The sequence below is a fragment of the Podarcis vaucheri genome (genome assembly GCF_965113315.1).
Source record: "Podarcis vaucheri genome assembly, chromosome: 12".
In the NCBI taxonomy this organism is placed as follows: domain Eukaryota; kingdom Metazoa; phylum Chordata; class Lepidosauria; order Squamata; family Lacertidae; genus Podarcis; species Podarcis vaucheri.
Window position 1 is genome coordinate 35170549 of NC_138750.1, and position 12991 is coordinate 35183539.

The window sequence follows — 12991 nt, forward strand, 5'->3', positions numbered from 1 at the left end:
CAACAAAAAAAGCTTTACAATCCGAGTATGGTATCATTTTACAATATACATCGAGATCAAGGATGGGACCAGCTTATACTTTCTCCACAGATAGAAGTCTCACAATCCTAACCTTTATTATTATAGTTAAATGGAAACACAAAGAAGTTAGAAGTGTAATATGTACAGAAGCCATCTCATCACTCTGACAATAATTTGAACACTGCTTTAAAAGATGCTTTAAAAATGGTTAAGTGAATTCAACGAAAAGTGATTAAAATAATCTGATTAGGCAACGATTCGCAGAATGTTTTTTCACAAGCTGAACAAGGCAAGCACATTTTGTATAACACAAAAGAATACAAAAGCAATGCAGATCAAAACTGACGTTCAGTTCAGCAATGTTCATATCCACACTATACGCTGGAACTACATTTGTAGCACTTTAATAGTTACGGCTTCCCCCAAAGAATCCTGGGATCTGTTGTTTGCCCCACCCCCTTAGCTACAATTCCCAGCACCTGTAACAAAATACAGTCCCACAGTTCTTTGGAGAAAGCCATGCTTTAAGCCTACGATGTAGACGTGCCAACTCAGCTAGTCATTATTTTATGCCAATCCACAAGAGTGTACACCAATACCTAAAGGGACCTCTTGTGCCTTTAGATGCAAACATGCTTTTGTAATTAAGAATACTAGATATTTAATAGAATACTACGATTTCCATCTTTTAGAACCAAGATGCGATGAACGAGGAGGAGTTGAGCTTCAGAATTTGGCAGATGGGTGCTATTCTGCTTCTCTACACTGAACATACAACACTGAGAGAGAGAAAATAGTTTAAAGAAAAGGGTGGAAGAAAACTTGAACCCCACAGTCATAAGCTGCTTCCCAGAAGATAACCTGTGCCTCCTGCTAAAGGCACTCCTGGTCAAAAAAGTAAATAAATGTTTAGCTGGCTCAGTGGTAGCCTTTGCACTCCCAATACTGAACAACGGTGGCTCACTCAGACTAAATAACGGTGCACACTCAGAGTTCCAGCTACAGACGCTGCTCTTGAGGGTTGGGGGGGGGGGTGGGGAGCTTCTAGAATGATGTGTTATGTAACATGTGGAGGTAACTGGTGGAAATAGATCCAAGCCTTTACTTTGAAAATCAGCAAATAAAACAAGCGCCAATGTATGAAGCAAAACATTGCTCCCTACGTGGTACTACTGTTGCTGTGCCAATACAAGTGATGGACAGACCCCAACTGAAATAACTTTAGATGTACAAGTGGGACCTGCGGTAAAATGCTGTAGTGCATCCCAGGCCCCCAAAAGGGCCATTTCTGTTGGGACCTCTAAACAGCATGAAGCAGGAGCCTTGTAGCGATTTTTGGATGTCATGGGGGAAAGGAAAGTTACAGGGGAAAGGAAAGGGATGAGGAATACCCCCACCCACCCTAAGGACTTCTGCAACTGTGCTTCAGCAAAAAATGTGAAACTGCCTAAGATCTACTGTGGAACAGAAAAGTCAGTAGAATAATGACTGACAGCAAGGGCGTATGATGGAAAACTGGAATCAGAACAAGAACAATTGAGGGGAGAGAGAATAAAGGCATAGGTAAGAGTTATGACAGCTGTAAAGAGAGAAGTCAGGTATACCAGGTTAGTATAGTAAAACAATTTGTTCTTCTTTATCATTTGACATACTATTTTCTATAAATACAGCTAAAGTTCTTAAGTGTTCTGGCTTTGATGATTCTAGGATCAAAGTGTCACGCCACATCTTTGGCTGATCCACGCAGGTAGCAGGTTGTTCTGAGAATAGGAAAGTCTAGACTGAGTGAACCAGCTGACAAAACAAGCCTAATGATGCCCAGGGGCCTTCTATAGGACCCCAAGATGTCCCAACTTGGCAGCAAACTGGTAGCATCCAAATTCATAGAATTTGGAAATCATGGGATAAAACTGGTGAAGTCCTGAATACCCCAGAATTTTGGTGACCCGGAACTTTAAGAGAAGACCCAGAGCCGTGCAGTCAAGTGTTATTTTGGTCTGGAGAGGTAGTAGAGGCTAGATAATGCCTTATAAGAAAGCACCAAATTCAAATGGAGGTAACAAAGATGCTGGGATGAATCCAGATTCCATAGAGGTTTAAAAAATGGTGCTTGAGCTTGAGGTGTTCTGTCTGAAAATGAAACAGAGAGCCAAGAATTGGAGTAGAGTGAGAAGGCCCAGAAGAAACATGGATTGAAGCTCAGGGACGTAGAAAGAAGAATGAATTGAAGATTATTACAAGAGAAGTCAGAGAATGTGAGATTGCAGAGTGCATACACAGAACCACCCAGGTAGCCTTGGCCGAGAGGGTTCAGGAGCCACAGCAGTTCAGCTTAGAGACAGCACTCTCCAAGAGCCAACTCATGGTGTTAAGTGGCCCAGGTACAAGTTGCAACTAGGAGGCAGAAAAGTTCGGTTGAGATTTGCACTCTGTTCGCGCTCCTTATGGTGTACCAGGGCAAGTGGCTTGCAGTACTGGTGATTTGGAACCAAAAGAGCATTAACAGTTGCAGAAGTTGATCTTGAGAGGGTTCCAAGTGAAAATTCATCTGCCAAGGAGTAGTGAAATAAAGTACCCTGAATTTGCTGAAGCTTGTGCTAATGTAGTATGGAATTCCCTTTCTACCACTGCTGAGTTAACAGAAAGACTAGACATAGGGAGGAAGTAAAACTTAAGGTGTGATTCTGTAGCGGACCATATTAAGATTGGTTCTGTTGAGGCAGTAGCTGCATATTCATTCCTGCAAGAGCTTGCAGAAATTGTATGGGAGCCCTTAGAACATCACAAATCATCATGCCAATACAGATGACTGTCCAACACACTCTACTTGAGAGAACTATGATTTGGACTTGAGTCTGTGGAAAAGTGACTTGGCTGTTGGGAACCAGAAAAAGGCTACTGAATACTCTAAATCTAACATAACAGAGAAACAGCTGTGAAGACAACATAAAACTTTGGGGACTTCACCTCAACCAAAAGGAAAAAGAAATGTGAAACCTTGGTAAGTTGGGAACAAGAACTCTATCTTGCTTTAACGTCTAGAACCTGCCAAGATGCAGGGATCAGAAAAAAAATTCAACTGACTGTGGATGCAAATGGGCAATTGTATTCATACATTAAACTTGGGGATACAGGTGAATATGCAATTGTCACTGCAGGAGGGCAAGGAACTGCTAACCTTGCTGGAATTTTGAATAATTATCCTGTGACTCCTACGAGAAACATCCTTCTTAGAAATGTATGCCTAGATTAAATGTGGGCCTCATTCTTGTTTCTGAAGAAATATACTGAATATACATTTCTGATATACTGAAGGAGGCTGAGACTCTGAATTACCAGTTGTGGTTCTTCAAATCAGATTCCTGAATAGGAACTATCAACATGACACCTGTGACAGTTCAATGGGCATTGTGCATATTGGTTCTATTAACTGTGAAGTTTCCATTTGATCCAGGGAAGGGGTTGTTACAAATGAGTTCTGCAAATGGAATACAGACCTGTGGAATTCAGTAGTACTGTTTAAACTATGATTTATATTCTTTTCTGTTGTCATGGAACATCAAATTCAGACAATTGTTTGGAAGGGGGGTGTAACAGAAGAGGGAGAATGATTAACAGCAGGGGTGTGTGACGAAACATTTGGGTGGATTCCGACTGGCAGATTTTTAAAATGACATGTTGAGGGGAGAGTTAGAAGCGCTGAAAGAGGGTATGGGGGGAGGGAATGAGATGAGAGAGAATAGAGGCATTGATAAGAGTGTTCTGATAGGTATAAACAAGGGGAGAGCAAAATGCCAGGTTTGAATAGAACACTGATCTTCTTCATGAATTGACTATTTGTTCTGCTATTATTTCCATAAACAAAAAAGTTTCAATATTTTAAAATTAAGGTGTTTTGGTTTGGGTGTATTCTAGGATTTAAAAGTCTCATCCCATGCATCTTGTAACAATATACACAACTAAGCATATAGAGGGGGGAGTCTTATACTATTCACAATAACTCAGTAGTTGTGGAAACAAATTAGGGAAGTCTGGACTCAATGGACCAGTGGATCTATTGAATTCCCAGGAGCCAGCATCTTGTCTCCTTCGAATGCCAGGAGTGGCCATGTCAATACAAATGATTGTCAAGCACACCCCAGATGAAAGAATATATTAAGCATACTAGTGCCACCTGCAAAAAAATGCTGCTGTGTTTCCCAGCACACGAAAAATAACTGCTCCTGTTCAGGGCTCCAACCAGCCCGGAACGGAAGCCTTCTATTGTTTTCTATTGTTTTCTATTGTTTCTCACAGGGGAAAGCAGGGGCAAAGTCCTCTCCTCCAAGGCCTTTGGATGCTTAAAAGTATCTGGTAGAAGGTGATGGGAAAGTCCTCTGCCTGAGATCCTGGAGAGTTTCTGCTGGCTCGAGGAGACAATAAAGGGCTAGGTGGACAAGCAGTCTGGCTATAAGGCTGATTTCTGTGTTTTCTATGTTCATACAGTGCTAGAAGGCTCACGTTCCAAACCAGAATGCATATACATATATATTTTCCTTTATTTCTAGAACATCTCTGTATAATGCAGAGAGAAGAGGTTTTTTTAATCAGATACAGTATATCCCATCATACTTCCTATAAGCTGTTAGGGGCCCGAGAAGGTCAATTCCTTCTAATCCCACCCCCATATCTGGTTTGCTTTATCTTCACTCAACTGACATCAATATTCCATGCACCTTGAGGAGTTTAATTTTAATTTATTTTAGTTTCTGTAAACCTAGAGAGTCCCTCAAGTATGCAGATATGAGTACCCTTTTGCTGCCAAACTGACAGCAATCCAGCTACCTAAACTCATGCATAGAAAGGGTCTAAAAATTAACAGATATTCTGATGCTTTAATGCAAAATGTCTTAGAATAGTTCACTCTCCCCATCCAAAGATTAGCCACACACTTCACTAAAGCAGTGGCAATTTATACCAGGTGCTTAGAAAATACTTTGAGGTAGATTGCCATGTGACATGGGTCGGACAGATGAACGCCACTAAAGTCGAAACGAGCAAAAGAAGATACGGGTATAAACAAGCTGGAGACTAAACAGATGTTATATATCACATAAGCAAAAATTTATTCTACTACTGAGCAATAGCTTAACATTTGTCTCAGCAATGCATCTGTCACTAGAGATGCTCTGAGAATTTGGCATGCCTATTATTTTTTGCACTTTCCCCTTGTGATGGATGTAACAGAGAAACAGCATGTCTAAAAGCCAAGATCTGCACCATTCTGGAAATTTCAGTTTTCAAAACTTCACAGACAGTTCTATAGTATAAATTTTAAAAATCTAGTCTGTTATTTTCATGTGCGGTAAAGCCTACCTAGTTAAGAAGAAACGTTAAGATTGTACTGAGCATTCATTAAGAGCAACAGTGGCAACAGAACAATACTATTATCCCATGCCTAAACAATGGAGAGAGGCAGAGGTGTACTGCATATGGAAACCTTGAAGTAAACAATCTTATAAGACAGTGGTAATTCTCCAGTGCTCCATTTCAATTAAAAAGCACATAGTAATGAGTTCAGGAAACTTGGCGATGATTTCTAACCAGCAAACACCATCAAGTACAAAATCTCACTGTTATCATCAATATGATGAATTTAAGGCAAACATAAAACAAGCCTTGGTAGATCACTTTAGCAGGACTACAGAGCGAGAAAGTCTAAATCTGAAGTTGGGTGGGGGAAAATAATTCAGTACACAGTATCTAGAGTGTGAGTGCATGATGGCTACAGGAAAACTGCACTACTGTTAAGTTTAGCACAAAGTACACAGCTCCTTCATGTGTGGATAAAGATCTGTTTTAAAACAGCCTAACACAACAACACAACCATCTGAAACACACAGGGGAAATCATGTTTTAGACTGACCAAAAGGATGTCACACAAGAAATAGGAATATACTATTAAAGTTGAACTAAATAATAACAGCCATCTAACCCTAAATGGAAACTATCAAACACTTAACATTCTAAACAGGCAACATAACATCACATTATGTCGCAAGTCCAGCTGTATAAAGAAAGAAAGGTTTTTCTTTTTTTTTAAAAAAAGGAATCAATAGCATTAAACCAGAATGGAGCTATGGACAGTTTGCTGCTTCCTATAGTACTATCATAGTAGTTCTTATAGTAATCAACTTTCTGGATGAAGCATGATAAATATATGTGGATATGTTTTTAATTTATCTAGTGAAACTGTGCCCATTATAATACTACAGAACTCAAGATTCTCATTCAAGTTTCTACCTAACCTTCTGCCACATCTCAAACACTCTCAGACTTCCTTCCAATGTATGAAACTAAAACCCAACATATTCACCAACATTTCAAAAGTTAGATCTAAATGTTAAACTTTGGCATCTAAGCAGGAGGCTTATTTCTTGACTGCTAACTTTGTCAGGATAAGCTTCTGTTTAAATACTCCACATCTGAATCCTTTAACAAAGAATGCAACAGTATCTAATGTAATTAACTGAAGGTGTCCAAGAATTGACACAAAGCATTGTTTCATGATAAAAACGACTAAAATACTGCATATTGTGGGTCAATGTGGAAAACAGATATTTGTTTCAATATAAGATTTGTGTGCATACATTACTCAATCAAGATTAAAGACATTTAATTCCTCACTACAAAGTTTTATAGACTTGACCTTGCAGTCCTCACGGCATGTGAAACGACCTTGCTACCAGCATGATTAGAAAAGAATCTGCTGGCTGCAGCCACATGAAGGAACACTTATAATTATTTAAGAAATCCATCTAGCTCCACTGTAAGCTAAATGTTTTAGTTCAGCATTCCATAAGGCGCCTTCAGTGCAGTACCAAACATTTTATTTAGAGGATTTCAAAGGCTTTTCCATTTCAGCTTTGGCTTTTATATCACCCTTTGCTGCATCACTTAAATTTTGCTTTCCTTGATCCTTAGGAGCATCAGGATTGTACCTGAACTGGTACCCATAAGGACGGAGATGATAAAACAAATACTCCAGCTGATACATAGTGGTGGCGTCAACATAATGAAAAGAAACTGCCAGGTCAGAGCAGCAGCCAGGACCCTGCCATGAAAGAGAAAAAACAGGATGAACAGGCAAGATAAAGAAATAAATGTTTTAAATAAATTTTAAGTGTTAATATGGACTATGGTTTGTCACTTAACAATCAGTGCTCAGGATGTGTTTTTTTGTTACATAAGAGCAAAAATAGTTTTCTTTTGAAATGTACTTTTTTCAGAGTTGGTCATAAAAGTACCAAACTATAGCAGAATCACTTTGGGGACATAAGAAAAAAACTATTTCAAACTCTTTCTTCCCCCACCTGGCCAGTTTTAATTGGCAAGATAGCCATAAAGCTTAAGTGTTAGAAAAAATAGATTCAATATAGAAAGGCTCAGATACATCCGTGTGTGTGTGTGTGTGTGTGTGTGTGTGAAGAGCTATTAGCAGATGTAAGTATTTGGAAATCAATCAATCAGAATACATTTCTCAATTGGATGGGCCAACAACATGACAGTATACGGCAGCTATATATAGACAAAGTTAAAAGGTATTTTCTAGTGGCCTATTTAGACTGTGAAAAGGTATTATAATAGCTCCAATCACTGCAAAAATCTTACCTCTATGGGAGGGTAGTAGTTATAATTCCAGTACCAAAAAGTTTTGGGTAGGTATCCCTTAATTAAGTGGTGCTCTGGAACAAATGGATGAAAAGTTTCTTTGCCAGTTGTATCCCTGGAATCTCCAGCTTCTACATTAATACTCTCCATGCATTTGCCTAATGCCAAGTCTTCAATAGAAGAGCTATGAGTACATTTGTTGGTTTTAAAAGCATCCACAAATCTCTTCAGAGCTTCTTTGCTGAGCACATAACCTGCGCCTCCGCTCATGTAGCCCTGTTTCACAAAAGGCTTAAATTTCCTTCCAAAATAAATTGGTTTTTCAGGACTGTGTTTTGAAAGAAGCCACCTCAAGTTGTCCAGTGCAACATACGTGTCATCATCTGCCTTCATGAACCAGTCCGCTTCATCAAGATGGTGATCGTGTACATACTGGAAAGCTTTGATGGTTTTCCAGTACAACTGATCCCTGCCTTCTTTGGTTTTTAATCCCACTGTTGGGAAGTCTTTGTTCTCCTCAGAGCTCATAAATAGCACTCTGTTGCAATGCTGGGCCCAAGTAGCTTTGACATGTTTGGCTTTCGTTTCCAGATTTTGAGGTCCAGTCATCACCCAACAAAGTATTCTTACTTTCTGGTACAGTTCTTCAGCAATATTTTTATTTTCATCTGGGGTGCAGGGAAGCAAAATTGCAAAATACCATCAGTGTGTTAGAATTTTCACACAAGTAGAACACCACATATTTATTTATGCACTTCTAAGTAATTATATGCCATTTTTTAGAGCTACACCCTCAAAAAACAAAGTATGTTGAACTAAATGACAGATACAATACCTTAGTTGACACATCAGAAAGGTGTACACTGTACTTCTAAAGAAAGCTCAAAACAAACACGGTTTTGTCATAGCTCTGACAGCCACAATAATGGGACAGCTGCTCCAGCAGTCTTTATGGTGCAAGATTCTACAAACTTGGACTGTTGAGGGAGGGGTGATACTGAGCAAGGCTAATGGAATAAAGATTTGTAAAGGTATGCTGAAAGCTTTGAACTATCCTTGTCTACACTGTAAATGAACATCACCTCAGTTAAAGTTTATCATGACATTCACTTTCTTTTAAATGATAAATTATGTTAAGATATTCTCCATCCCCTTTAAACAGGATAAGAAAACTATTTCAAGTTCCCAGGCGCTTTTACAATATCTGAGTGCCAGAGTTGGGAAGAAGGAGAAATTATCAGATTCCTAGATATCAGCACTATGGGGTTGTTGTTTTTTTTTTGGGGGGGGAGCCACCAGCAACAAGTTTTCAGCTTTACAAACTTAAACACAATCATATGTGCACTTCCATAAGAATAAGCCACATTTAATGCAGTGTAACTCACTTCAAAGTAGATGTGATAATGAGCTGCTGGCTTCTTTAGGCATTTGGTTTCGCTTGGCATTTAATTGTGGACTCAGAACATTTTAATGTTTCAAAACAATTTAGGGGAAAACGTAAGCCTGTATCCTAGAAAGATACATGGATTATTTATTTAGTTTGAATGCTTATAACATGGGATATGTGTACAATCCATTTTCGAGGGAAGTACAAGGTTATATATTGTAAAGAAAATTAAACTGTAATGCTCTGTACAGCTGCATAAATATACCTTTATGTTGTCCAGCATCTGCATTGAAATTCATTTGTCCTTTCAGCTGATGGCTTTCATCAGAATCATCTGAGTGAATGCCATGAGGATTGTTGTAAAGGAGATGAGGCTCAACTTTAACTTGTTCTTCCAACACTAAACTAAATAGCAAATAACATAAGAAAAACCCAATTGCTGATCCAAATGTAAAGGTCAAAAAATGCATTAAGGATTTAGGAGATGCCATTTCCTGAAGAGATTTCTGAGGAGAAAGAGAAAGAACACTAATTATGTTATGCTTTAAAACATAAGATAAAAATGCAGAAAAACACTGACCATATGAACATACTGTTTCTTTCCCTGCAATTAGTTTGTGATTATACCTCATGTTGAAGATGCCTCATACTTAAGATGATATTTTACTATCTCTTTTAAGTAATTGCCCAGGACGATATCCACCTTTACCTCCCCACCCCCATTTTATGTTGTTATTTCAATGTATATTATGCTATGGCCACATGGCTAATGCAATAAAATCTATTGATTGATTGATGATATTTTACTATGTTTTTAACTAGTATAAAAACATTTTCTTTTTCTAAACATAGTAAAATATAAATCTTGGCCATTTCATAAGAAAGTATAACAATAAAGTCATAACCATCAACGGCCACATCCATAATTTCATGTTTAAAATTTTCCACTTGTGAACTTGCTTTAAAATTGGGGAAGCGTGTAATAAAAGGCATCCAAGAAATCTGAAAACTGACAAGTAATATTGGTCAACAACTTACACTGAAAAAAATACGTTGTGTGTTTCATCTTCTAACAGCACAAATTCAAAGTGTGCATGCTGGGAGAATAGTGTGAGCACCAGTATGGTATAGTGGTTAGAGTGTTGGATCTAGGAGACCAGGGTTCAAATCTCCACTCAAGTCATAAAGCTCACTGGGTCAGTCACTCATTACCTTTCAGCCTAACCTTAATCTCCTAGCCTGCCACCATGTAATTTGCTTTACGTACACCTTTCCAGTTCTGCAGTGAAACTTGACAAAGGTAGGTGGTTTTGTCAGTTTCACCAATACTATGTCACTTTTCTTTTTTATATATACACCAGTGTTTATACCCTTTTTATCCCACTCCTATCCTGGGAGCAGCAACAGCAAAGAACTGGAACATGTTTTCTCAGAGTTGGTGCAAGTTACACGGCTCCCTCCTTCCCACATATTCCCATACTAGGAGAAGTGGTTAACATATGAAATAAAGCATTCCCTAATATTTAAAACTCCGCAAGAAAAAGATATGTGCTGGAGGACTAGAACTGCTATTGAAAAGAATAATTTCATAGATGGTGTGATACAAAAAAACTACAGGAAAGTTTAAACATTTTAAAACCACCTTCCTGTTGGACCACAGGTGGTTTTTTAAAAAAACCATCCCTTTTTGTCTTTCAGGCTTCTGCACCAACAGCAGCAGAGAGGTACGAAACCATCTAACGAGAGAATACAATGCATGTTTAAGCGAAAGTAAGTCTCACTGCATTCAATGGGGCTTTCTCTCAGGTAAACGTACCTAGGACCGCAGCCAAACAGATCTATCCTTTGCAAGCAGAAGTACCATGTCCTCTGCTTTAAATGGGATTTGCTCCTATGTTGCAGCTCATGCAAGATCTGCTTTTCAAAATGTTCACAGAAATACTCCCTCGGGGCGGCACCTCGACACAGCAGAGACTTCAGAAACTTCCTGTTTCTGACAATTGGTTTCCTCAGAGATAGTGTTATCTAGTGTTATCAAGGCCCAGCGCCTGCCACTGGTGAGGTGACCTTTACAACCCTGCCAAGCTGCCTCCCCACTTCCTCTTGTGAAATACTCAGCTTTCAGTCCTTCCAGCAAGCTCAAGCAGTAGGCTGGTATAGAGGTAGTTAACCTATAAGATCTCCTTACCCCCCCCCCAATGCCCACTGAACTTTGATCTGCGGAACTGGCACTGTTGCAGGTGCCACATGATCCCCGTTCCGCACTTGCAAGAACTCACATGTTTTAAGGTGGCAGCACCTACACTTTGAAACTCCCTGCCTAATGATGATAACCAGGCAGGCACCTTTGCAGTCCTCCTTCTAAAAACATGTTTGTTTAGACAGGTTTACCCAGAAATTCAGAAAGTCGAAGTGTGTTTTATATGTCCTCCTTTCGGCACCTTCTAAAAACATGTTTGTTTAGACAGGTTTACCCGGAAATTCAGAAAGTCGAAGTGTGTTTTATCTGTGGCTTCCCACTGTTTTTGAAGGTTGCCAATTCTCCTTTTTTATTATTACTTTATTATTTCCACAGGCCACAATCAAGCAGTGTGTATATAAATTCTATGAAATAAAATGATTTCTCCCTCCCAGCACTCTGCTTCCAAGTATGGGGCTGGGAGCCCGCGGATCCTGGGATGAAACCCAGAAAAGCCGCCCCAGCCCCGCTTTCCTCCAGTGGCGACGGTGTGGATCCATCACTACTATAAGATGTAGTAAGCGAGCCCAGCTGCGTTGGGAGGGGGCGGGGAGCCGATCTACGTTTAGTGGGGACTCTGAGCTTCTGCCCGTGGGCACAGCTAAGGGGGCCTCCCCCCAAAAAAATCAGTAAACATCAATACAAATCTGAGGTCCAACCCAACTAAAAACCCCTCTGGCTACGCCCATGTTTCTGGCCCCAGGGCGCCCCCGCTAAAAGGGCAGTTGACACCTCTCCCTAAAAGCTGCTTGGGAGGCTTCGCCGCCCTCGAACCAGGCCGAAATCTCCCCCCACCCGCGACATGGTTTCCACACGACACTTGAGCACCCGACCTCGGGGTTCGCCACGCCGCCCTCCCCGCCTCCTCCAGGGCGAGCCCACCTCCCTCTCTTCCCCTCACCTTGCCCCGGGCCTCGGCCAGGACAGCCGAGGTGGGCGGCGCGGGGCGGTGGAAGAAGGCGCCTCCTCCTCTCAGGCGCCCCGGAGCCACGAGAGGCTTCCAGGCGGCGGCGGCGGCAGCGGCGCTCGGGAGCGAGGCCCTGTCACGGCCATCGCGCGAGGGCTCCTCTGAGCAGGCCGGCGCCTACTCAACGCCCATCCTGCTACCCTCGGGCCGCCCGACCTGAGGGAGGAGGAGGGCCTAGGCCGGCCCGCCCCGGAGCCAGCTGCCTCATGAGGCCCGAGGACGGAGCCAACCAGCCCGGCCGCGGCCCTGCGATGGGGCGGCGCTTGGCCGGCCTCGCTTCCCGCCCACCTGGTGACAGAGCTGAGGGAGGAGGAGCAGCCCGGCGCCGGCAGTTGCTTTCTCTTTCCAGGGCCGTTTTCCGGGGATGGATAACTGGCAGCTTCTGGGGTGGAATAAGTACCGTTTAATCCCCGAGGGCTTCATTTCCTCGTGACTCAGCTGCAGCCCGAGGAGTTGTCGCTTAAGGGAGTCGCGCCCTTTGACTAAACAAGCAAACAAATAATAAAAGTTCTTACTAGGCAACCGTAGCCTCGGCCCGGCATTTCATCCCCGAAGCCAGCTTGCTTTGGGGAACAATAAGCATGCCCGTTTGCTTATTGCTCTTTGCCCTGGGTGCAGGGCACTCCCTGTGCGTTTTATAGGGCTGTTGCAAGAGATAGAATATAGATTATAAGATTCATTTGGCAGAGCAGGGGTGAGGAAATTCAAGCCTGGGGTTCAGTGTGGC

General features: G+C 41.4%; 1 protein-coding gene across 1 annotated transcript; it reads right to left on the reverse strand.

Annotated features, from left to right (window-relative positions):
- Positions 1–5100: 5100 nt before the first annotated feature.
- Positions 5101–12534, reverse strand: C1GALT1 (core 1 synthase, glycoprotein-N-acetylgalactosamine 3-beta-galactosyltransferase 1). Its single transcript, XM_082193983.1, has 4 exons — positions 12199–12534; positions 9324–9564; positions 7672–8339; positions 5101–7114 (listed from the first exon to the last, which is right to left on the reverse strand). The coding sequence occupies exons 2-4, from the start codon at positions 9547–9549 to the stop codon at positions 6890–6892; spliced, it is 1119 nt and encodes a 372-aa protein (XP_082050109.1). The 5' UTR covers positions 9550–9564; positions 12199–12534; the 3' UTR covers positions 5101–6889.
- Between the last annotated feature and the right edge of the window lie 457 nt (positions 12535–12991).

Bases quoted from the DNA above. Each gene is read 5' to 3' on its own strand.
- C1GALT1 (XM_082193983.1), bottom strand. From the start codon at position 9,549: ATGGCATCTCCTAAATCCTTAATGCATTTTTTGACCTTTACATTTGGA. The intron at 8,340-9,323 runs GTATATTTATGC...CCTGCACCCCAG, and splicing joins AGATGCTGGACAACATAAAG to ATGAAAATAAAAATATTGCT. The intron at 7,115-7,671 runs GTAAGATTTTTG...CTTTCATGGCAG, and splicing joins ACTACTACCCTCCCATAGAG to GGTCCTGGCTGCTGCTCTGA.